The 25,863-nt window shown below is 45.0% G+C and overlaps 1 protein-coding gene across 13 annotated transcripts in view; it reads left to right on the top strand.

Moving 5' to 3' along the window:
* Nucleotides 1-25,863, top strand: part of PKHD1 (polycystic kidney and hepatic disease 1 (autosomal recessive)) — a 484,191-nt gene that overhangs the window by 221,170 nt on the left and 237,158 nt on the right. For all 13 annotated transcript variants that reach the window (XM_019520930.1, XM_019520934.1, XM_019520940.1 and 10 more), the window contains 3 exons: nt 19,594-19,801; nt 22,886-23,040; nt 24,633-24,827. In XM_019520930.1, the coding sequence (XP_019376475.1) occupies nt 19,594-19,801; nt 22,886-23,040; nt 24,633-24,827 (558 nt within the window). The remainder of the gene's footprint in view (nt 1-19,593; nt 19,802-22,885; nt 23,041-24,632; nt 24,828-25,863) is intronic.

A 25,863-nucleotide genomic window follows, 5' to 3' on the forward strand; every position in this document is an offset into this window, starting at 1 on the left:
GCAGGGAGCCTGATTAGGAGTTAATTCTGCTTCAGAATTCATTGCCTTCAATGTAGCCCGTCTGGACAGTAGATCCCTCGTTTTAATGATGGTTACAGGGGTGCTGCTGATGGGAGAAACTCTGCCAGCATCGTTCCACCTCAGCCATGCTGACAGGGGACTGCAGATAATCTGCAGGCCGGCAGCACGAAGGTCTTGGCTGCCAGCACAAATTTCTGTGCATCACCAGGGTCCATACGGATGTGGAGGGACCTGTAAGATATTGGAACTACATGCAGACAGAGGAAACCCTATTAACCCCCGTGGAAGAGATTGTGGGACACCCTGAAGATGGAATAGAGATGGCTATGGTTTGATCTACAGTGACTCGCACCTAAATAGACTATTGATTTCCTTGATGGAGGCCAAATCCATAAATGTGGAATGGTCCTAAACAGTCATTGATCTCGGGGTTAGAGAGAGAGAGAGAGAGAGAGTGTGTATGAGCCCTGCCTTTTTTCTTTCTTACTAACAGATGCTAGGACCTCTCTCTCTATATATATATTATAGAGAGAGAGAGAGAGATCTATATATAGAGAGAGAGAGATATAGAGATATATCTATATCGATATAGATATATCTCTCTCTATATAGATATATCTATCTTTACCTGGCTTCCTTCAGCTGGGACTGGGTACAAATGGCCAAGACACAAAGCCATTTAAACCAGAGTGAATCTGCACTAGTCCTTTTGAAGCTAATGAGGCTGATCCTCAGATTTGGCACAGGCAACAGGAAAAACTTGGCTTGAAGCCACATTTCCAGTTTTCTCATCCTGGCTCACGTAAGGGTGCTAAGGCCTGTCACATAACTTACAGCTGCTGTAAGGCTGGAAACAGATGTCTCCTTTCACTGCCTTTGTGCCGCCATAAACATTTTTAGGGCAGCACAAAGTGTGTGTCAGTAGGTGTCTATACCTTTTGTTGTGCCACAATGTGGCCATACAATGAAGGATGGGAGCTTCTGGGATGGAGAGAGTATATCATAAACCTCTGGTAGGTGTGTTATGAGTATCTTTCTGGACCTGATGCTCTGATATGCATTTATTACAGCTCCAGCAAAGAGGCCCTATTCTGTTAGGAGCCTAAATGTCCTAAGTCACAAGAAAGCAGTGAAGCAGAGGATGAGACAAACAGTGTTAGGTGGTTTTCAGAGACACAAACAGGATGGAATAGGATTGTGTTTAGGCCCCATTAGGTGAAATAGCATCTGGCCCTTTGCATTTTAATCTAAGCTTTCATCTCTGAAGGTTTTGGTTTCAATCCCCAGCGAGTTTGCCAAGACGGCAACTGTCCTACAGCCATGATCCCTGCTGCAGTCTGAACCCTGGACTGAGAACTAGCACAAACAGTCTTGGGTGGATCCTCTGCTAGGATAATTTAGCATCATTCAATTGAACAGTGTTGCTTATGCCAGCTGAGTATCTACTCGTTGGGTTATGCATGGGAACAAAAGCTGGCAAAGGATGAAGAATCTCCTCTGTTCCTTTTCAGTTTTACTAGGACAGAAACGGTATTAAAAAAAATGAAAGTAGAAGATTGTGTACCTTTTGTTATTTTTTTCATAAAGTACTAAGTGCATCAAGGAATAGACTATTACCATATGTCCCTGATTAAAGCAAGCCCATGAAAGTATCTTGTTATTACATCTCTCTAGTTATTATTAAACAGCATCCAAAAATACGTTTGTGGAAATTCCTTTTGATATTTTTTTTAACTGTTTCCTGCAAAAGAAAAACTTTTTTTTTCTTCTTACAATCTAATTTTCTACAGACAAAAAGCTTGTGATAAAAAGTGTTCAATCAGGCCTACATATTATCAGAGCAAATGGAGGAATGGTAAGTATTGTTTTATGAGAAAAATGGCATATTTTTTTTAAAAAATCTTTCAAATTAGAAAAAAAACCTGACATTTTGAAATTTTCTTTGGACACTGAAGGAATATTGCTGTCCTGATTTTGTTTTTTACTTGACGTTTCTCTCCTTACATTCTTCCTCATCTAGTATCAAAGTGGAAAAAGGGGGAAAATGGAGTACAGGAACAAAAAAGAAGTAGAAAGGAAGAGTGTAGGCACAAAAAAACATGGGGTTTTGAATATTTTATTGAAAAATCAAAACTTTTTTGAAAAACAAAATATTCAAAAACAAAATATTCCCATAAAAAGTTTTTTCTCCCCGAAAGTCCATTTTCACCAAAGAATATTTTGAACAAAAAATGCTGATTCTTTTCACATACTAGCAGTATTATTTTACTTCGGATGGTTTATATAAAAGCTGTCTTTGTATGTACACATCATATATGTGTGCAAATGCATGGGCACATGCTTGTGCTCACACATGTGCACACCCACATATGGCGTCGCTGCGTGCCAGATTGCAGGGCTCTGCAGGAGATAGTGCCAAGCAGTGTGCAGTCAGCTGCTGTCAGTCTTTCACTTTTATGCGAGTACTAAAAATTCATGAGGTTCACTCAATAAAAGAGGGAAAATGAACAATAATGATGATACTGCTGCTAATAAAAGGCAGGAAATAGACTGACAACCGTTTTTAATGCAAGTCATGGCGGTGAGACTGGGTGCCTCAGAGGGTCTGATTCTTCATTGCCTTAAAGTGAGAAGTGAGTTAAAATTGCTACCATTAGCTAGATCTAGACGTGTAGGCACGTGTGGTTTTTGGTGGTGCAGACCTCTTTGCAGCACCACAAACTGCACGAGTTGCACATTAATCAGTGTGAAGCACTGCTGATTGGCAGGGCCAGGGCAAAAGTTGCTGCTGGGGGTTCAGAGCAGCAGAAACCCCCCCCAAACCAACCAAACAAAAAAAAAGCACCTGGAAAAAAAGCAGTGCAACCTATGCCGAAGCGGCTAGTATTCACTTCGGATTTGGATTTGGCCGATTTGGGAGACAGTGATTCAATTCAGTGATTCGAATCAGTGTCCCGAATTGATTCATCTGAATCCAACTGGAAGATTCAGCTGCTGTCGAATCTCCGAATCACCCAGGCCCATCCCCTGCCCACTCTCACAGCCCCCCATGGCTGCCCTGTCCGCCCCAGCTCCCAGCACTTTGGAAAAAAAAGAGCCCCGATTCAGGGGTGCTGCCAGGCAGGGGGGTGATCCCTGCGGTGGCTCCCAGAAGGTGGCAATTGATGGGATGGCCTCATCCTGGAGGGTTATCTCCAGTGGTGTCCCCCAGGGATCAGGGAATCTCTGCCCCTCATTGTCCCACACTGCATGGGGGGGGGGCTCTGCATGAAGCCCCAACCCCCACCACCCATAGCTGCCTCACCTGCCCCAGCTAAGGCCCTTTAAGGGAAAAAAACTGGACTCACCAGTTCCTGCCCAGCAGGGGGTGATCCCCACTGCCCTCCCCTTGCACCATGCCACATGGGGAGCTTTTGCATGAGCCCCCTGAAGTCCCATGGCCACTGCAGGTGCCAGTGAGTCCGTGGGGGGGGGGAGGGTTCATTTTTTTTTCCTTAAAGGGCTGGAGCTGGGGCAGCTGTGGGGGGTTGGGAGGTTTATGGCAGAGCTGCCCACACAGCGTGGGGCAGTGGGGATCAGCCCCCCGCCTCGCAGCACCCGGTGAGTCGGGGCTTTTTTTTTTTTAAAAGCAGCCGGAACTGGTGCAGGCGGGCAGCCACGGGGGTGCTGGGGGAGCAGGCAGGGGATGGGGCCCGTCAGGGGTCCCCCCATGGCTCCCTCAACCCTGCTCCAGCCCCCTCTCCCTTGCCCCTATTTACTGACATGGCACCTGGCTCCAGCTCCCTGCTGCAGCTGGCGAAGACTGCCCAAGTCGATTCAGACCTTTGTATTGGTCTCCTGATTCGATTTGGATTTGGAGATTTGGCCACTGAATTGGGCCGACTCTCCTCCGAATCGAATCACCACCCAAAGCTTTGTACAGCCCTAGCAGGTGCTGGGACACTGAGGCAAACATGGAGATGGGGAAGCTGTCAGTCCAGGGCTGCCTGCTTTCTCCTTTCTGGGCACTGTGGAGCCCCTGTGCTGAGGCACCGTACAGCCCAGCCAGTCGTTCCCTGCCTGGGTGGGGTGCAGGGTGCCTGAGCAGGCAGCCTTGGGCCATTCCCTGGCTGACCAGGGCACAGGATGCCTCAGCGCAGGGGATGGCTAGCCCCTGCTGTGCCCCAGCCAGTGTCCCCCCCACAGCAGCATATGGAGCAGCAGGACAGTGTGTCCCACTGCAAAGCACATGGGCAGGGGTGTGCACTTGGCACAAAGTAGCGGCACAAATTTGCTGCTGCAAAGGCATGCCCCTGCTCATGTGGACCCGGTCATTAACCATTATTAGCATCCTATATCACTTTGCACTGGTGAAAAATTTTAGGGAAACATTGAATCTGGGACTGTAAATATAAGGATCCCTAGCAGGAAGTGAGCCCTGATCCCTCAGGCCATGCATTTGTACTGTCTGCCGGCATTGTAAGGGAAGTATTGGAAACAGATACTAGAGTATCTGCAGAGCATCTGTCTAATCCTGTGAATGAGGCAAATACTATACATAGAGCTCTCTTGTTGCTTTCCTGAAGTCCCCTTGGAACTTTGTTCTTAAGATTAGAGGCCACCCCTTCATTACAATCAAATTTAATTTTGGTCCTATTTCAGAAAAGCACTTAAGTATGTCCTTAAGTACATCTCTGTTCAAAGCAACATCCAAGAACGTGCATAAATCCCTTTGGTTTAATGGGATTTTAGCATCTCCCATGAAGAAAATACTCATTTTCTCCTTGAGAAACACTTTTGTCTCTGACACATTTAGCTGAAGGGACGCAAAACGAAGTTGTACCAGTCTTCTTGAAGACCACAGATGGAGAGGGACTGTTGATCCCTAGGAGTGTCTATTCTCAGACATGGCTTAAAGCCAAGATGTGTGTCATAATTCTCCTCAATTTGCCTCCACTGATCTCAACCTTCCTGGCAATTTTGACCCTGAAAATCCTCATCCAAGGTGTCTCTTGAGCATTAAAAAACAATGTTTATTAGCACTTGAGGCAGCTTCATTGCCTTTGGCCTTCCCAGGCCTTCAGGCTCCAGAGAAAGATGGCTTCTGAATTTCCCAAAGATTCAGGGAGGCACAACGTCCTCTACATCCCTGGATAATTCACCAGAACTTACTCAAACCCGATGATCTTCTGGGGCTTCACTATTTGTTGCATCTTGGATCATCACTGAACCCATGCCAAAAGCACGGAAAATGCCGCCATTCAGATCTGCCTCCAAGGTGTGCCCTCCTTGCACAGGGGCAAACAGAAGCAAAGGTATAAGTCATTTGGCAAATTGTGCCCTTTGATTTTAAAACAGCTGGCAGACTTCCCTGCATCACCCAGATCTCCTGCCTTAGCTCTTTAGCTGGAACACAGCTCACTTGCTTTGGCTGAAGATCAGGCCTCCCCTTCCTACCTCCTGGACTTAGCTCAAGCCTGTCCCTGCCCACTAGCCTCCCACTCTGTCTTGAACAAGAACCATCTCTTCTGCAGCTGCAGGCAGCCAGAACATCCCTTACAGCATCTCCATGTTATAGCAGGTCTTCATCCCTTTTTGAATCCTTATGCTCTACTTTCCACATTGCTTATGCCTTTTCATTTCTTTCTCCTTCCACTTGCTGTCATTGGGGCCAGTGGGGAGATCATCCATTGTGTGTTAAGAAGTTAGATGTGCACCTCAGCATTTACCTCCCTTTGGTGTTTGTGCAATACCCACTCAATGCCTGTAATTAATTCATCCTAGGGTGCCTTTCCGCCACCACTCTGTCCTTTCCCCCCCCCTCCTGATTTCTGCCTTCTGTATTATTTAGCTGAGTAAAATGGTTTGGGATGCCGCTTTTATGAAAAATGCTTGGCTAAACAAGTTACATTGCATCGAGTATGAGAGGCGCTGTCTAAAACCATATTTGACTCGATGAACTAGTGAATTAGTTTTTAATGTACTGGCAGTTGCTACATGTCTTTATTCGATATTGTATTATTTTACCCAGCGCTGCTATTGAGAAACATATTCGGTGATATTACAGGCTCAGGGCTCGAAGGAAATTTCCTTGAAGAGAAGTCAGCAGTTGCAAAAGGCATCGGGCTGACAGCCACGAGAACGGCATACTCTGTGTATCTACAAAGCAGGAGGAACAGCAGTGGGAGCAGCAGGGCAGGGTTTCTCCTTGATGCTCTCCCAGCATTTCTCTGCTGTGGTTAGGTGCTAGATGTATTACACTGGATTATCCATGGACTTTGATTATTCCTTGGTATTCCCTTTCTCGATACCTGCACATGGCCTCACTATCCTGTCTGTAATACCTTCACCTTGAGGTGAAAAGTAAGAAAGAGAGAGAGAAGTTGAAGCCTATTGATTCTTACTGCTTGACATCCAAGAGATACAATCTTTGCCCTCAATCTACTCTTGCTGAAGTTCTCATGGTTTTCTACAGTCCTGACAGATACAATCTGGTTCTGGTTTCACCCATTAAGAATGCCAGTGTAAATATCCCTATCCCATTCCTCCTATCTCTATGAATCTTTCCAGTGACTCCTCTTCTCTGCTGCATGTCTTCAAGCTCTTACCAGACCTTTCATTTTTCACTCATTGTCACAAGGCTGAATCCCTTATCTGATGTATCTGCGATGCCAGCCTTTATTACTTGCTTGCTGAATTTTCAATCCAATAACTTTGCAGACGTTTATGCAAAGTTCCTCCCAAGTATGAATTGAGAAAAAACACAAAGCATTTCATTATTCTCCTTAAAACTCTCCTTTGCCATGATATCTGCAAAATCTTGCCACTGGTTAGTTTTCTGAGGTTCAGAGACTCCCATCTACCACACTAACCAATACCATTACCTTGTTCTGTTATACTTACTCATCTGCCTGTATCCATCTGCCTCTCTTGTCTTACACTAATGGCTATGTCCTATTCCATCCAGTAGATACCAAGTGGACTTATGTACCTAAGTGTGAACCTTATCTATCCTGGGGCACCTGTATACATCACGGGCTTCAGCGTCGCATCAGTGTTTGCACACACTTGGTTTTTGAACGAATTAAAACCGGTCCCCAGCCAGCTTCGCAGGACAGAGGGATGGTCCAGTGCTGACCCCCATCCCGAGGTCCCCCACCCCTTGCCCTGCCACACAGCTGTGGGAACAGGGAGCTGGCAAACAGCTCAAGAAAAAAAAAAGCAGAAGTAATTTGAAAGTGGAAGCATTTCAAAGGGGTGAACTACAAAAAAAAAAAAAAAAGTTGCAGCCTCATGTGATGGACAAAGAGGCTTATTATACATCTTTGAGTGTCTTTGTGTTTGGACACAATGAATCCATGGATGCTAAGCTTTAATTCATGGCCAGTGAAACCAAACTACGTCTGAAGAGTTTTACTTTAATGCACCAGAAAGACTTTTAAAGAATCCGGAAAACCCGCTTCTGCAAAGTCATGTTGCAGTACAAGAAAGAGCAAAAAACATGGCGTGTACAAAGGTCCCTGATTAAGTACCTGAAAAAAAAAAAAAAATGGTAGGAAGGGTCTTCTCCTTCCTCTTGCTACAGTTGATGACTTGATCTTAAGGCTAAGAGGATGGCACATTACAGAAGTAGATTCATGAACATTATTTCAGACACTTTAGGATTTTCCATGGGTGCTTAAGTCTACTTTGGTGTCTAACAGGTAGAATAGGATCTGACCCATAAGGGTTTTATTTGTAGCCACTTTAGACTGGCTAGTGTGGACATTGATAGTAGCAGAGCTGCATCGGCACAGAATGCACTACAGGGTCCAGAACCCACCTGTAAAGCTGCAGAAATACCACAGTAGTTGACTCATATTGAGTATCTAGCTAACATGTCTTCACTGTTATTCATAGCCAAGAAGAGGTAGCTCCGGAATATCTACACAAGCTGCACTGGCAGCTGTGACTGCAGTGTAGACACCGTTAAACTGTAAACTCCTTGGGGGGAAAAAAAAAAAATCTTCCATCTCATAACAGTGCCTGATATATTGGGGTCCTCATGCAGAACTAGGGCCGCTGGAGCCTGTGGCTATTGTGATACAAATAATTCATTGCAAGGAATCTGAAACACAACTCCACCTTCATTTTTGCTTAGGAACCCTCTCTGATTTCTGCAATTCTCTTTCTTATTTCTAAGTATTGACTGTATAGTTTGGACAAACACATTTCAGCCTGTGCGTCTCTTGACAAAAGGCTCACTTCAAGTATGTTGGTATTGAAAGTAATCTCTAGTGTGTGAGTAGTCTCCTGGCATTTATTCTGTTTCCTAGTAGATGGGGAATAACATTCTTCCTGACCTGAATTTTGGTGCGAATAATCTTTTTTGCTAAAATCTGAGACTTTGTAAAAATGTTTGTAAATGCAAAACTGTCACTGGAATGCTTCCAAATATGATATCTTCATTGGTATTTGTCTTATGGTAGCGCCAAGAGACTTCGGCTAAGATCAGGACCTATATGGCTAGGAACTGCAAGCTGGAAAACTGTGGGCTAGACAGAATTATTATTAGGTGGATTCATAACTGGTTGAATGGTCAAACTGATGAAAAACAAAGTAACTATTAATGGATTAATGTCAGACTAGCAGAAGATATAGGGTGGGGGTCTATAGGGATCTCTGCTGGGTCCAGTGTTGAGACTTGGATACAGGAATAGAGAATATATTGATCAAATTTAGATGAAAAAATGGAAGAGGTTGCCCAGCATTTTGAACAATTGGATTAAAATCTAAAGGGAAAATACTGAACTGGAGAACTGGGCTCTGGACAAAATGAAATTAAAGGAAGACAAACATAAGCTGCTACATCTAGGGGAGAAAAACTACATGAACACATACAGGATAATGGTCTTGGCAGGAGCATAGTGAGAAGGATACAAGGGTCCTGGTGGATCACAAGCTCAACATGAGTCTGCACTATGATGCTGTCACAAAAAATGCTGTCAGGTGCTAATAAGCATCATGCAGTTTTGCATTGCATTTACAGAAGTGTTGTATGCAAGCCATGAGACATGATAGTAGCACCCTGCCTGGTTAGGCCTTGGAGGGCAGTGTCCAGTTTTGGGCACTTGCATTATAGGAAGGAAGTAGAAAAGCTGAAAAGCCACTAGAGGCAAGTGATTCAGATGGTAAAGGCTTGGAACGTAAACTGTAAAAGGAAAGATTGAAAGGACTAAGACTGTTTCACCTGGAGGAAAAAAAAGAAGAAGAGGTACGGGTGGGGGGTGTGAAAGCAGTTTTCAAATATTTGAAAGGCTGCCATCTAGAAGACGGAGAAACTTTATTCTCCATTCTTCCTTGCTACAGAGGGTGGGGCGTACAATAGTGAGTTTATACTGCTGCAAAGCAGATTTAGATTAAATCTGAGGAGAAACTTTCTAGCTGTAAAAACAGCAGGATGATGAACCCAGCTGCCCTGGGAATCTATAGGATCTCGTTGGCACGAAATGTTGGAGGAGAAGCTAGAAGGGTGTTGTCTCTCTGGGATGAGTTAGTGCATCCTGCATCTGTTGCAAGGTGTTGGACTAGGTAACTCTGGAAGTCCCTCTCAGCCCTACCATGCTAATAATAAAAGTCTGTTCCCCAAAGGGTTAACACTGAACAGATAAGACAAAGCAAGGTTGATCCCTGTTTTATGGATTGGGACCTACATTGTACAGAGAGTTTAAGTGACTCTCAAGTTAGAGAGAACTGGTATCTAAATCTAACTCTCTGGATTTCCAGTCTGGTGCTCCAACTACATGCCCATCCTTATAAGCCAAACATGTTCCTCTGGATAGTAAGTGACTGAGTGAAACTGGACTGTTTGTCCTCACCCGGATGTATGAGTCCACCTATTTGTTATTTGCCCTTCCAGCTGAACACCTCCTTTCATGTATCCTTGCTGGCTCTGTGCTGTCAATGATACTGTCATGGCGGGGGGTCTAGGAGCGGCCGTGATCCCGCTAGCGCCCCCTGCCGTGCCAATTAGGAGATCCCGCACCCTCTTATTCTTGCCCGCCACGGCTTTGATCTTATATGATTTTTAATATGGGAGGCTGCCTTTGATCTCCTAGTATCTATGGGTGACTTGGTGCATCCCCAGCCTTATGGGCTCTGTGTACCTCCTACCTCCCCTTTAGCAAGCCCCAAGCCTCGCAGCTATTCCAGATGTTTGCGTCTCCGATCTACGCCCCCTCCTGGCCTTTACCTGTGCGCCCTGCCCTCTCCGGGCTCCTGTTCACGCGCTCCTCTCCTCCCGGCCCTGATCTGCACGTCCGCCCCTCTCCAGGCTTCACTCGCATGCCTGCCCCTTTCCGGGACTCTTAACCAAGCGCTTGCCCTTCCCTGGGGCATCTATACAAAACCGGTGCTGCTCCAATCTTATACTAGCCCTCCCCGGGCCTCACTCTCACGGTCTTGCCCTCGCTGGGGCCTATGCCACGCGCCGGGGCTCAGGTGGCATATAGCCGTGCCTGGCCCCCTGACCCCTCACCAGGGTCCTATGCCCTCACTGGGCTATCACCCTCTCCAGGCTGGGGTCTCAACCCCACACACCGCACCACACCGATGCCGAGCCACCGCGCCTTCCCGGCACGGCTCGGTGCCCGAACAGGGCACCCAGGAAACCCCCGGACTACTGGGGATCTCCTGTGAGGCCTCCTCACACCCCTACAGCCTCACCTGGTCCTCCAGTTATATACACAACAGAACCATAAGCCAACCGGCTGTAACAAAACAATAAGCCTACCAGCTATAACCAAATGTCCAGGGCCACCTGGCTCTCTGGCCAAAGCCTCCCAGTCAGGCTTCTCCCCACCCTTACCATAATGTAGCCCTCTGGGTGCTCAGGCTGTACTGCTCAGCTTAGCTCTCCTGCAGAGCACCCTACACCTCAGGCTGCCAGAAGGGAACTCCTAGCCAGGCTCCGGCCTGGCTGTTTATAAGGGCCCGGCCCTGCCCCCTTCTGGTCACCTGACCAACCTGGTTGCTCCAGCAACCAGCACCGGAGCTGCCCTGGCAATTAGCAGGGCCCTAATCCCTACTTAGGCACGAGGCACCCGAGTGCCCCCGTGACAGATACCAGTCTCAACGGCTGGCATTGTGTGCTTTCCCCCCAAGCACTCTGGTGGGAAGACAAAGTACTTAGCTGGCTGTTTGGTTTTTAACAGATATCATGAAAAAAAGGAGTGAGTATGGCAAAAGGGTTCCTAATCCAGTGAATGGCACCTTTATGAAAGCCAATTTATAAATGACAGAATATTTCGGCAGAGTCGTTTTCAATTGTAATCCGTGCCAGTCTCAGAAACATGCAGTTCCATTTAAACACAAGGAAGGCTTTCCAAGACGTTTCAGAATGAAGCTAATTCAGATTTCACTTGGTGATGTTGGGGTCAATCCACTGTCTGCAATGCAGTTCTCCCTTATTTACATCAGTGTCAACAAGAAGACTCGGGCCCACAGACTACAAGAACCCAGAGAACAAAACAGGAAACAAGGAGGGAAGGTTGCTTAAAATAATTTGAAAATGATTTATTGGGTGTAAACTTTACCCTTAGTGGTTTCTGGTATTATTACTTTTCTTTAGTACAACTAGGGAGGACAGTAACTTGCTGTGGGCTAAAGGTAAATTATGATCTATGGCAAAGGAGTGAAGAAAAAGTGCACTGAAGGATGGTAGATATGAGCCATGTGCTCCCACTGATGGTGCTGCATGTGTCGGATCAGACTGGACAAATCGGTTCCAAAGACTGCTGGGGAAATGGAAAGTTAGCACAAAACTAAATTAAATACAGGAAGTGCTGAGCAAAAGTGTTCCAAACTTTACAGTTAGTCCGCTATTTCCAAATTTGCTACTGATTTAGAAATTGGCTACCAGGGAAGGAAGGAGCAATTTAGCTTACCCAGGCCCCTTTTGAAGCCAAGAGAAGATCTGTCATTGACTGAAGCAGGCCTAGCATTTTGCTCTGTGTTTTCAGTTACCCACCCTGCTAGGGTTATCTCTCAAGATATAGTAAGCATAAGTGGTTCCCATTTTTCATTTGCAGACCCCTAGAACGTGTTGAATTGGAAATTTCAAGCAGAGATGCAGAATTGTAAGTGTGGGTATTCATATACTTTTGATTGATCATAGTCATCTTTTGCAGACCCCTGAGACATAGCGGGTATGCAGACCACAGGTTGAAAACCACTGTTCTAGGTGTTCATTGACTTGTTCACTTCAACCGACCCACTTTTTACCTCTCTTAGCAGTGTCCCCTCCCTAGTTCCTTTCTCTTCTATATAAAACCCCTTCTTTCTGCCAGTCCATTCACAACATCTGATGAAGTACGTTGTGGTCATGATAGCTGATGCCTCTCTGTACCAATTAGTTTCTGAGAAGCCACCCAGCCCTTCCTTCTGCCTCTAAAGACCTACCTACCACAGCAGCATATACCCAGGTTGGGTATATGGGCATGACCACCCAACCTTGGCCAACCTGGCTGAAAGCATCATAGGATCATAGGAAAGTAGAGCTGAAAGAGACCTTCTGAGGTCATCTAGACCACCCCCATGCTCAAGGTAGAACTGTGCCTTTCAAAACCATCCCAGTCAAGTGTCCCAACACAGCAAATCTGGGCATGACTCTCACCTGTCATTGTGTCTGCACTGGTGCTACTGTTATTCCAGTCTGGTGCAGAGAATTTAGGGAGTACTCCCAGGACTCTCAATGCTGCATTTATGCTGCTCTAGGACTGGTGTAAGGGTGTATTATAGAAAAAAATTGTCTGTACTTCCTGGGCTCTGCTATGGAAGTGCCCTTAGGCCACCAACACATCTTATTAAGGCATTTCTGTTACTGAATACTGTTTATTTCTTTTGGCTGCAGCTTCTACCAAGTTATAGATCCAGCATAGGTGGACATATCTCATCTTTGCCACTGAAGTGGCAGGGCCCTGGTCTCCCCTGCGTTTTATTTGTGGTCTGTTTTTGAGTGTTGTTGGTGTTTTTGGTTTTGTGCCTTGCAGCTGTGATGTGGGAGGGTTTGTAATGGGAAAATTTTAGAAATCTTTGGGTAAATGGTTGCCTCTGAATGTAGGGAACCAGAAGCAATGGTGTAGAAGACTGGCTCCTGTGCTAATGACTAGGTTGTTTCTGAAGCAGACAGTTTTGGAGACATCAAAGTGCATTTCAGCAATGGATTCTGACTCTTTAAGAGTGATGGCAGGTGTATGAGTGAGCTCATATAAGATGGATGCTGATGTGTGCAGTGTAGATGTATATGTGGGCCCTAGATATAATCCAGCACTTCTGGGGTAGGGGAGCTAGCAATTATGCAGTCTTGGGGTGACTAGCTCTACCTTGACTTCTGGATGAGGAAGGTCTTCTCCATGAAGCTACGTGCGAACCTTACTCAACCCCTTCAGCCTAGGTCCACCACCTCAGACCCTAGTTTACTGAGTCTCAGCTCTCAGATGCCTTGCTCATGGCCTCCTCTACCCCTGAAGCCACAACCCAGTCCCACCGACTGAAGCATTGTAAAAACAGAAACACAAGCAAACTGATTTCCAACCAAAGAGCACACCACTTTGGCTCCTTGCTTCACTGCATCCCCTTGCTTTCTTCTTGCAGCCCTGGAGGACTTCTTAGGCATCAGCCAGTCCATCTGCTGAAGTCTTCTGCTTCAGGAGATCTTCTTTCTGCTGCCTTCAGGGTCAGACTCACATTAGCTTGATGTGCCCCAGCCCTCCAGCCCTTCCTGTCAGCTGGCTTTCCAGTCACATGCAGGGGTTTCCACTTTGCTTGATAATCGTCCTGTCCCTGTCTGCTGCAGCTTAGCTCAGCTGCTTCTACTTGATCCAAAAAGATGTCCCTGTTCTTGCTCTGTGCCCTCCAAAGGTCTTTAACAGGCCCCAGCCTTGGGGGTCTGTGTTCCTGTTGGGGCCAGCAGTTATAGCTTGGCCCCTGCGGACTACAAACATCCTACTCCCCCTCTGATGGCAGCTAACAGGATCAGGGTTCCCTGTTGAACCCTCCTATTACCTTGGTTATCCACACGATTCCTGTGCCCGTGGTTAGTTTAGAAAATTCCACCTATTTTCTGCTTCCCTGGTTTCCCGAAACCATACCCTGATGGAGAGCATGGCAGAGGAGTGCTTAATTGCCCACTTTGCAGTCATAGTTTGTGCAGCTGGCAGCTGATGGCAAGAGAGGACTGCTTTCAAACCCACTTGGTGTCCAGTGCCAAGAGTATGACTGTAGTGCCTTGTGCTCTCCTCTGTGTGTGTGAAGTGCAAGGGCAAATTTTCATCTGGGCTGGGATTAAGACCCTAATGGTTTGAAGGCCTGGAACAGGCTTCCAGATAGCACACCTAGGCTCACAGAGGTCAAGTACAGGAGAACAAGTGAACTGAAATGAAGGCTGGCTTGTGTGTCCCCATGCCTTCATAAAGGAGCTGCTCCAGATGGGGGAACTCTCTTCTCTACAGTTTAACCAGATGGTAGGTGTAGGCACACAGACACATAAAAGCTTTGCACAACATGTATACACTCACCATTGCTTTTATATAAGTAAGAGAATACAGACCATGCGAAGCATGACACTGTTCCTGAAAGCAGAGCACATCCAGCTAGAGCATAATTCCCTGGGAAGTCCTACAGGTCCATCTGTGTACAGGAAAGCAGGTTTTCCTCCAGCCTTATTGGGCTATTGACATAAAAGTCCATCATCTCTCTGAGCTGCTGAAAATGGCTGGAGTGAGTGAATGCCACAAGTTCTGTTCTTCTACAGCTTTCCCGTCCTTCTCTTCCCTGAGCTCCCTGATTAGCCTCCCTTAGGTCTTCCTGGTGCCAGCCAGGAGACAGTTACTGAAACAACCTCCTCTGATGATAACCAAGTTTTCCTAGGTAGGAACTAGCTTATTGTCTAAGCAGCTCTGTGTTGGGACAAATGATCACCTTCCTTTAGTGACCCCTTATGATTAGGTCTATGCTAGTCCCGTCTGATGTTCCAGCCCACCACAGAGGTGAAAAGACACCAGAGAGGCAGTCTGCCTATCCAAACCTGAGTTGGCAACTTGGTGGTGGTACCTATAGACTTTCCAACTTTACATGTAATGCTGTTTGGTCACCTTTGTATATCACTGTAGCACTTTATTTGCTGTTGCATCAATGTGATGATAAAAAGTTGACTACTTATTCAAAACTTAGGATACAACCAGTGCCGGATTATGACATGCTGAGGCCTTAAGCAATGTCGAGTTTAAGAGGCCCCATATGATACAAATAATCCACAAAATCCACAACAATGGATTTTCAAGCAATTTTAAGATGAATTATTGTTATTTCTGCACAAATTTATGAACTCAATATGAATAATAACTGTAGAGCCATATGTATGTATAATTTGGTCATATTAGAATGGAAATGTCCAGGGTTTTTTTTCTTATTTAGAGGCCCCTCATATTGTGAGGCCCTAAACTGTAGCTTAAAAAGCTTAAGCCTAACTCTGGCACCGGACACGACTTCCCAACCTTTTCTACCTGCCTGCCTTCTCAAGCACTCAAGTGCTAATGTGTCATGCAACCAGTCCAATGTGCTAATAAAGAAGGTATTCAAATAAGAAATGGATCAGTTATCCTCGCTGCCTGTAAACAAAAGAGGATAAAAAAGGGGCACAAGTGTGCAGCTGTTAGGGTGGGAGCAGCACTGTCTTCCTCATAATGCAGTTGGATCCCAGAGGCATACCTCTTTCCCTTGACCTATGGTTGAGATGAGGTGGAGTGGATGGGAAGCATCTGCCCATTCCAGTTCAAGGCCCACCCCTCTAGATGTGCACTGGCTGCCTTGGCAGCAGGAGAGAATAATCCCTGGCCCGTTTGATGGTGCAGGACCTGGTGTAGACACTGGGATGTGTATGTTGATGGCCATCAGGACAAACAGCTGCTCAAACAGCACTTTCTTCAGTCTGTTTTGCTCCTCCATTCTCCAGTGGTGCTCAAGCTACTGCCCCACCATTATATCTCCCCTCTTGGCTATCCTGCTCTCCTGCCTGCTCTGCTTTTCCCACTCACTTTGGTGCTCCATGTGTGAGTCTGAGCTGTGCCCAAAATAGATTAATAGAGTCATAGACATTAGGGCTGGAAGGGACCTTGTGAGATCATCGCTCCCAGCCCCCTGCCCAAGGGGCAGGAAGTCAGCTGGGGTCAGATCACCTCAGCAAGGTAAGCATCCAAGTGTTTCTTAAAGGTATCCAGGGTAGGTGCTTGCACTATTTCTGGGGGGAGTCTATTCAAGACTCTGGAGACTTGGACAGTAAAGAAGTTTTCCTTATGTCCAGTCTAAAATAGTCTTCCACCAGTTTGTGACTGTTAGACCTTGTCTTCCCTTGGGGTGCCCTGGTGAAGAGATGTTCTCCCAGTTCCTGATACACACTCCTTATATACTTATAGGCTGCCACTGAGTCACCCCTTGAACCCTCGCTTCTCCAGGCTGAAGTGTCCCATGCCTCTCAGCCTCTCCTCATAAGGCCTGTTCTCTTGACCTCTAATCATGCACGTGGCTCTCCTCTGGACTCTCTCAAGCTTCTCCATATCCTTGACCTTTCTAAAATGTGGAGCCCAGAATTGGATACAGTGCTCCAGCTGTGGCCTCACCAAAGCCGAGTAAAGCAGAAGGATGACTTCTTGGGTCTTGCTTGAGGTGCATCAGTAGACGCAAGCCAGAATTTTATTTGCTTTGCCAGCTGAACAAGAGCCACCAATACAATACTGCATCTTGTGGTCAATCATGACTCCCAAGTCCGTTTTGGTTGTGGTGCTAACAAGTGTAGCACTGCCAACCCTATAAGCATGATGTGGGTTTTTTTCTCTCTCAAGGTAGAGTACCTTGCATTTCTCTGTGGTGAATGTCATCAGGTTTTGATCCACCCACCTTGCGTACCTGTCCAGGTTGGCCTGAATTGCCAGTCTATCCTCTAGCGTGACTGCACTGCCCCATAATTTGGTGTCGACTGCGAACTTATCCAGTCTGCTTCTGACATCTGAATCCAGATCATTTATGAATATTAAAGAGTACCAGTCCATGTACTGAGCCCTGGTCACCATATTGACTTGGTTCCATCAACTATCACTCTCTGGGTCCAACCATGGAGCCAGTTCCCCAGCCATTGGACCGTAAGGTTGTCGAGGCCACAGTTCTCCGATTTTACCATGAAGACATCATGGGAGACCAAGTCAAAGACTTTTCTGAAATCTAAATATATGACATCAACTACTTTTCCTTTGTCCAAGTGATGTGTCACCTGGTCATAGAAGGAAATGAAGTTGGTTAGGCAAGACCTACCTGCAACGAAGCCATGTTGACTATCTCTCAGAACATTACCTTCTGCTAGTCTGTTGTTGATGGTTTCTTTGTTTTTTTCCAAGATCTTTCCAGGGATTGAGGTCAAACTGATTGGCCTGTAGTTCCCTGGATCTTCCTTCCTTCCTTTCTTGAAATCACTACATGTTTCATGCAATTCATTTAGCTTGCTAAACCTGTCATTCTGGTCTCCCCCCCCCCCCCCCCTTTTAGCAATTGCTTGAAACTTAAACTGTATCCCTGAGTTGGATAATTTACCTGTTCCCCACTTTTGAACCATAAAAACATAAAAATGACCATTTACTGGGTTAGACCATAGGTCCATCTTGCCCAGTGTCCTGTGTCGCACAGTGGTGGAGGGTGGATGCTGAAAGGGCGAGCGAACTGGGTATGACCCGAGGTGTTTCCACTGTTCCACTCTGCCTTGCAGCCTCCAGAATCTCAGGTCTAAGAAGTTCAGGACTCAGAGGCTGTCCCCCTAAGTCCCATGCGCAATAGTTACAGATGCACCTTTCCTCCAAGAATTTGTCATTTTTTTTTTTACTCTGGCTGAACTGTCAGATCCCACAACACCTTGTGGCAGTGAGTTCCACGCTTGAATTACAGGCTCTGTGAAAAAGAACTTCCTTTATTTAGTGCTATGCTTGCTACCTACTATGTTTATTTTATGACCCCTAGTTCCTATTGTGAGAGATAATAAAAAATAAATCCCTATTGACTTTCTTTTCACCATTTATTATTTTGTAAACCCTTATCCTGTCCCCCCTCAAGCATTTCCTTCTAAATTGCACAGGCCTGGCCTCTTCAGTCTCTCCTTATAGGGAAGCCCCTCCATACCACTAATCATCCTTCTTGCCCTTCTCTGGACCTACTCTAGTTCTTCTATATCCTTTTTGAGATGTGGGGCACAAAATTGGGCACAGTATTCAAAGTGTGGACACATCATGGATTTAAAAATGGGCATAATAATACTTTCTGTCTCTCTTTCTAACTCTTCCACTTCCTGATTTGGGCATGCGTCACATTTGAATTTGGATAATTCACTTTGCAATGAAACATGGACCAGTTTGTGTCGCACTGGGCCATTGAGAGGGCCCACTGCAAGGTAGAAGATAGACAGCTGGTCCTACATATATAATCCCATGAAGTTCATGGGGAAGAGGTTTTCAGTCTCTGGTGACATGGTGTTTTTTGTTATTAATAAGTATTTCTTTCATACTCAGTCTCTGGGAGGGCTGCACATCTTTGCACTTTCACCATTTGTTCTTAATATATGTCTAATAAAGTTTTTAAACTAAAAAAAGTCTATCTCTTTAGTAGTGTTCATGTTAGGTACATTAAAAAGAATCCTGGCTCCATTGCAGTCTCTGACAAATTCCCAGTGATCTCATTGGAGGCCAGGTATTTGCGCATTGTCTATATCTATAAAAAAGCCCCCATCTTTCACCATGGATTTGAGCATATTTTTACCCTTTGTTGGTCAGTTCTATTCCCTTTGTTTTCTTCTTCAGAGAGAGGTCCCAGTAAAGGAAATATATTTTAAGCATTTCTTTAGTAAGTCAATTTTAACACCTGAACTCATGTCTATTATAAGGTCCTTTCTGCTGTGGGTCAGAAAGCTAGACAAGAAATACTGTTATTGAAACAAAACAGGAGCCTCGGACTGTAGAGAGAAGTCCTAATCAAGACATAAGCTCTGTATTTCACTTTATTCTTAAAAGTAGTCATCAACTTCTTGGGTTTGATTCCTGGCAGATATAAAAAGCCTGTCAGTAGCTTTTTTAAAAAGCCAGAACGATAAATAGCATTTGGTATTTACTGTAGTTGCTACATTTCACTGAGAAGAATTCCAGAGCAATTCCATTCAGTCATCTCCTGTGTTGAACACGGCAGCTCTTTTGACAGCTCACTGTCTTGCAACACCTTAGGAAAGTGAGCAAACAGGATACAGAATGGAGCCTTGCAATGTAAATTAGATCTGTCGAATATAATGGCTTACCCTGAAGCTGGACTGGCATCTTCTGTAAAAACAAAGCAAACAAAAATGTGGCAAAATTACAATAATAGCTCATAGCCTGGCAGCATCAATATTATTTTGCTCTTTTTTTTTCAAATGAAACATAAATGATCTTTAAATGAGAATGTCAATTTTTTTCTAAGTGCTGATGTGAATGGGAATGGAGTGGCTGAGATTTTTTTGTGATTGCTAATTATCCTGCATGTTGTCCTTAGGCTGGGTACCAAACGTGGTGTACACACACCTGAAATCAGTGGCTCATGTTAATGATACGAGGTTAGTCCTAGCGGAGCCTGTTGACTGGCAACCTGGAGATGAAGTCATTGTAAGTGGAACGGGTCCTGGAGATGGGGAACGGCAAGAGGAAATTGTCACCGTTGAAGCTGTGAACAATACTGAACTGTACCTTAGATCACCTCTCAGGTATCTTTGGCAAGTTTCAGGGGTATCTTAATACCAGTAGCTAACTTGATGAAATGTTTGAGTAAAGATCTGGAATTGCATCTATTCTAAGGGGAAGTAATCATGATATTATACAAGTATTGTTGGGCCATGTTCTTAAAGCTATTGGGGTACATTTTTCCATTGATTTCCATGTTAAATTTTCCAGCCGTCTTGACATCATCCTTAAATGTGCCTCCAGGGGTGTCAGGAGAAAGCCAAGAACCAACTTATGGACTTTATTATGTCAATTAAATGGTGTAAAACTACCAAGAAACCTCTACAGGCTCAAGCATAAGACTCCACTCACCCAATAATATGATGACTATGAAAAACTGATGGCCAAGTGTATGTCCCATATTTCTGCTGCCTTGACTATATCTCATGGGCAAGATAGCTCTGATGGTATAGGCCCCTAAACAGAGATGCAATCATTCCAGTAAACCTATACTTTCACCAATATATCATATTTTCCTGCAAACAATATGCCCTGTTATATAATACATCCACTTGTTTTTGAAAGGCAGAATGAAGAAATCCGCTGCACACCCCCACCCCCCACCCATAATTATGGCTGAATAGAGCAGAGACAGCACCTAATCTTCAGTTGTGTCACCCTACCTTTCTGGCTTAACTAAAGTTGAAGTCCTAGCTGTTGCTGAAGACTGGCTTCCATGGGTGGATCTATGAAAAGGGCTAAAGAGTTTCCAAGGCAGTGAAATAAGAGAAACATGCATAACAACTACAAAACACCAACACTAACATAAGAAAGCATGGGTCGATCAGTGGAATATCAAGACCATTAAAATGGAGAAATGATCATTAACACCTCTGGAATGAAAAACAATGAGCCATTGATTCAATTGACTCCCTCAGCTGCCTGAGTAATAATGCAACAGCTGCTGCACTGTGAGCAGGAGTCAAACAAAGGTGATTCTCACCCAGGCAGAAAATCAGCTTCCATGCTTAATACACACACCCCAATTTTGGGAAGTCCATTTTGACGGATAAGGAGTAAGAAAATAGGGTAGGTTGTTTCAGCCATCGTGAGTGCCTCTACTTTATCTTTACAGAACACTGGTTTTGCCACTATGGCTGCATCTAGAGTGGGAGCACCTTGCTAGTACAGTTTACTGGTGGTAAAGAGCTCTTTGAATAGACATAGCTTTACATGAAGTCAGTGAGTATAATTTGTGAGGCTGAGCTACTTGTGTTCTATTTCTGGAAAGAATGAATGACCCAAATATGCTAACGACTAGGGCATTCATTATTTCAAAATGAACGAAAAATCAAAAACCAAGACAACATAGATCAACCTCCCTCCTCTCAAAAAAACCCTAGTGCAATGCAGATATTCCCTCTTTTTGAATCCTGGTTTCTGAAACTCTTTTCCGCAGCAAGTTGGGGCATGGTCTTCTTAAGATCCTCTGAGGACTTATTAATTAAATACATCTTTGTCATTGTTGTGGTAGGGTATTGGCAGTGCCTCTGTCTGCCCTGCTTTTATTTGTTCCTGATGTTTATGGTTTTGAACTTTGTGGTTGTGAAGTGATTTTTAGGAAGTTTGGGGTAAATAGTTATCTGGGAATGAAGGGCCTGAACCTGATGGCTGAGAAGGTCCTTTTCAGGCCTATATTCTTAAGGCAGCATGAGGCACCAAAACCACAACTGCTGTGAAGAACCTTAATAGCACTTCCAATGAGAAATTCCTTGTACTTGGGCAAAACTACCCCCAACGTTTACTGAAATACCATATTTATTTGAATATAAGACAGCCCCTCCAGTAATTAGATTCTAAATATGGAACATATATAAATTTTTGGTATAATTTTCCAGGCATAGAATGTAAGTATGTGGTGGGGGGGGATGTTGTTTTGAGCACCCCCTTCCCCTCCCTGAACTGCTACAGAAGGGAAAGCAGAGTCACAGAAGCCTCCTGCTGTCCCCTCCACTTTGTATGCCACCATAAGACGAGGGATTTTCCCCCCATAATGGCTGGGGGTGGGGGGAAACAAAAACCATGTGTTATTCAAGTAAATACAGCAGTTTGCTACTCAAATTTTTTGAAACAAAAACATTTGGACTCCCACCTCCTTCAAGAAGAAAACCAACCAAAACCACCTGAGAAGCAATTTTGACTTGCTTTATTTCTGAATCTCTAGAGATAGAATGGAGTAATTGCACAACGGTCTGTTAGGAACAGCTGCAACAAAACTATAATGCTCAAACTGAAGTGCGGAAGCTGGTGACTGTCTGCCAATGACTGTAAAAGGGACAGGGTTGGGACCTGTGCCACAGCTGTGTGAAATCCAGAGGTGTTGCTTGAAGGTGAAACTCAACTCAACTCTTGAAGAACAGCTTGGACCATGGCTGTCCATGGCTGGGGGGAGCTCATGTTGAGTGAGCCACATCAGTGGGGTCCACATACCCCAGGGGCTGAACTAGTGTGAGCATGGGAGGGTGCAGCTGGGGCCCCCAGGCTGCACCTTCCCATGATGCACCATGTACCAGTGGCTCCTCCCCTTCTCCCCTCCACACACTGTGCGGGCAGCCCCAACCTCAGCCCCCGTGCTGCCCCTTCTGAGAAGGAGAGCCCGAGCAATAGGGGGAGTGGTGGCTGGGAAGGGACTGGGAGGTGGGGAGGAGGGGGGCACATTAACCACTCATGGGCTTCATGTGTCCCACAGGTTGCCAGTCGCATAGCCCTAGCCTAGACCTTCCCTGTGTTTGCCAGGACTTTGGTGAACCAGATATAGGCTTTGGGTTCACAATAAAGAAACCCAGTAGATTCAGAATTCACCATGAAAGATTTTTGTATATAGAACGACTTGACTCTTTTATCAACCAACCCACATCCATCTCCACTCTTCTCCTTTTTATATTTCACAGCACCTTGCTACTGTAGTCGAGATATAGAGATGGGCTGAAAAATAACCTTTGACTCCTAACAAGCATGAATTTGGACAGTTTTTAATTCAGTTCTGAGTTCTCTAAGCTAAGGGGGAATCAAATAGGAGATGGTTTCTCATGGTATTCAGGCTGTGTCTTCCACTGTATCTTTAACAGGTTCCCCCATGGATTTGAGGAGGAGCGGATGGGTGGGCAGCACTTTTCTCTGAGCGCTGTTGTGGCGCTGCTGAGCAGAAGGATTGTTGTCCAAGGAAACGTGACTGATGAGAGGATGTCTCACCTGCGGTTGTGTGCAGCAGGTGTTTCAGGAGGTGGGAAGGCTCTTTTAACAAAATTTTGGAAAGAAGTAAATACAGGCTTCATTGTTCCCCTGAAATCACATGATCATATCCTTGTGTTAGGCAATCCTTCTTAACAGAAAAACTCTAAAGTATCTCAATGCCAGGAAAGTGAATGTATCTTTCCAGACGTTGTTTGACATTGAAATATGAAGTCCTGGGAGTCGGACTGAGTCTGCTTGTTGTATCTTGGATGTATTATTCATGCATTGTTGTTTCAAGCCATCTTGGGAAAAGTCCCCTTCACCCCCACTTATTTTCCCCCAAAGTCTATGGGTTTAAGAAAGAGACTATCCTTTGAAAATAACATTATCAGCATACATATATTAATTTTTAAACTCTGTTTATTATTTAGCAACTCAAAGATTAAAAACCAAAGTTTTCTGTCCTCTTGAGGGTATAATATCAGGATTTTGCTTAAAAGGGGGGGGGGGAGAACAAAATAAAAAGGGTGATAGTTGTTCATAGCATTTGGAAAGCCTAATAAAATAAGGCTAGTTGGTCCAGTTCTCCTTTCTCTTTCTTTGGCTTTACGTCAGTTGAATACCACTAATTTCAGTGGAGGTGTTCCTGATTTATACCATGTTAAAAGAAAGTGGGAACAGACTCACTGACTGCAATGAGGAGAGAGGCAGGACTGGCGGTTGCTCTGGCATTATGCTTCCTTTAAAAATCAAACACTTCATGCTTTCAAATTTCAGCATTAGACTTCAGCTGATGTCCAGCAGCTAACTGCTTGTTGTACACTATGTATTGACAGTCCACCTCATGTGGAGTCTGTAAATATACTTTCTGAAATGCCTGTGTTGAAAACGATAGAGCTGGATTTATCAGAGGAAGAATGGGAGGAAGATTTGAGTTGGATTTGAGGCTGTTATTTTTCTTTCCAAAAAAGAAAAAAAAATACTGTCCCTGAAAATAACCAGGCAATATTAGATATAGATAAAATAACCAGGCAATATTCTTCCTGTATAACCACTGAGTGGGTACAGCTTTGGCCTTAAAAAGTACACGCCTTCAGTTGCTGCCCACCAGCATGCCTTAAGCAGACCCAGAGGAACTGTTTTGAGGGGCAAGAGGATCATTCAAACCTAGTGCCCATTTGAATCTTCAATCAGCACACCCAACCGTGACTCCATCTCTAGCATCAGACAACTTGCCAGCTCACCTCTGTGTCTCCTTTTCCTCACTTGTGACCTGGAGATGATAATACTCATCTACCCACCTCCGAGAGATACTGTGAAAAACCAATGTTCCCGAGGACTTCGGAAGCATTCTCATGGCAGTGTAATTCAAGCACTTCCATGCCCAATCGCCTTTTCACGATTCTGACCCAAGGTAAATCAGTGTCAAATCCATCTTTCCCAGGCACAAGCTTATTTAAAACTGAACAGAGGGAGCTTTTCCGAGCATAAAATGACCACAGCTTCCTGCTGATTTCAATATACATTCTTCCAAAAAATGAACAGCTCTAATTCAGAGAAGGATGTGGCAGAGGACTTTGCACAGAGCATGGGGTCACTGTGGAGCGGTGCCATTTACAGACTCTCTTTGCCGTGTTTCAGATGCCTCAGGATGTCTGTATAAGAGGAGTGAGAAGAAGCTCGGGTCCCGGGAGATGGGTGCTGTTGTTATGATGCAGGCTTTCCAGGGTGAAGAAAGCCACATCCGCTTGGAAGGGGTCCAGTTCCGGCACGTTGGCCAAGCATTTCAGCAGCATCTAAGTGCCCTGACCATTGCTGGGACTGCCCGTTTGACTGGTGAGATAATTATGCTCTTGCACAGCAGAGAGAGGCCCAGGTAGTACCAAGAACCAGGCTTCTACTAGCTAAACTTAGGTGGATTTTGAGAAAATCTGCCCAATTTTACCTCTCCACTGAATGTGTTTCAGAGTAAAGAGGGGTGAATCGGTCTGGCAAAAATAAGAAATCCACATTTTGGCCCTGCTAGAGCCCAACCCCTTAAAGAAGTTTGAAAACATTCATAGTATAGTTCATTTTTGCTACAGCTTTCAGTCCACGTGCTTTAGTAGGGTCTGGAAACAGAAGCCGTAAAATATCATGAAAGCCCATTTTAATTATTTCTAGTGCAGCATCTGGAAGAACAGGAAGACTTAAAACCTTCATGGGCATGGATTGGCAGGGAACTTTAGTAATGTCATGGGATTTATTTACATTTTGGAACTTGAAATAGCCTTCTTTTAAGGTTTGCCCATCATTATTGTGGCTTGCAAGTGCATTTCTGTGACAAAAGCAGAATACAAGCCAATTCTCTTGACATCAATAGGAGGTTTTCTGTTGATACTGAGTGAGTTGGATCAAGTCCACAAAACAGCCAGCCAGTGGACAAACTTCTTTGTATCCTGAAACGGGCAGTAAATACTGACTTTTCCTCAGTATTGAGTGCAATTGCATTGGGCTGCGTTGCACTCTGACTGGTCTTGTAAAGAATTGCCCATGATAAATTAACCAGAGTTGCTAATTTGCACATAGCTTACTATCTGACAGGTAAATAGTTTCATAGTTTCATAGTTAGTAGGGTCAGAAGGGACCTGAGCAGATCATCAAGTCCAACCCTCTGCCATGGGTAGGAAAGAGTACTGGGGTCAAACGACCCCAGCAAGGTGATTGTCCAGCCTCCTTTTGAAGACCTCCAGGGTAGGAGTGAACAGCACTTTGCTTGGAAGTTGGTTCCAGCTCCTGGCCACCCTGATTGTGAAGTAGTGCCTCCTGATGTCTACCCTGAATCTACTCTCCATCAACTTATGGCCATTATTCCTCATTACTCCCAGTGGTG

Source organism: Gavialis gangeticus, unplaced genomic scaffold, assembly GCF_001723915.1.
Source record: "Gavialis gangeticus isolate Ggan-Ray unplaced genomic scaffold, GavGan_comp1, whole genome shotgun sequence".
In the NCBI taxonomy this organism is placed as follows: Eukaryota; Metazoa; Chordata; order Crocodylia; family Gavialidae; genus Gavialis; species Gavialis gangeticus.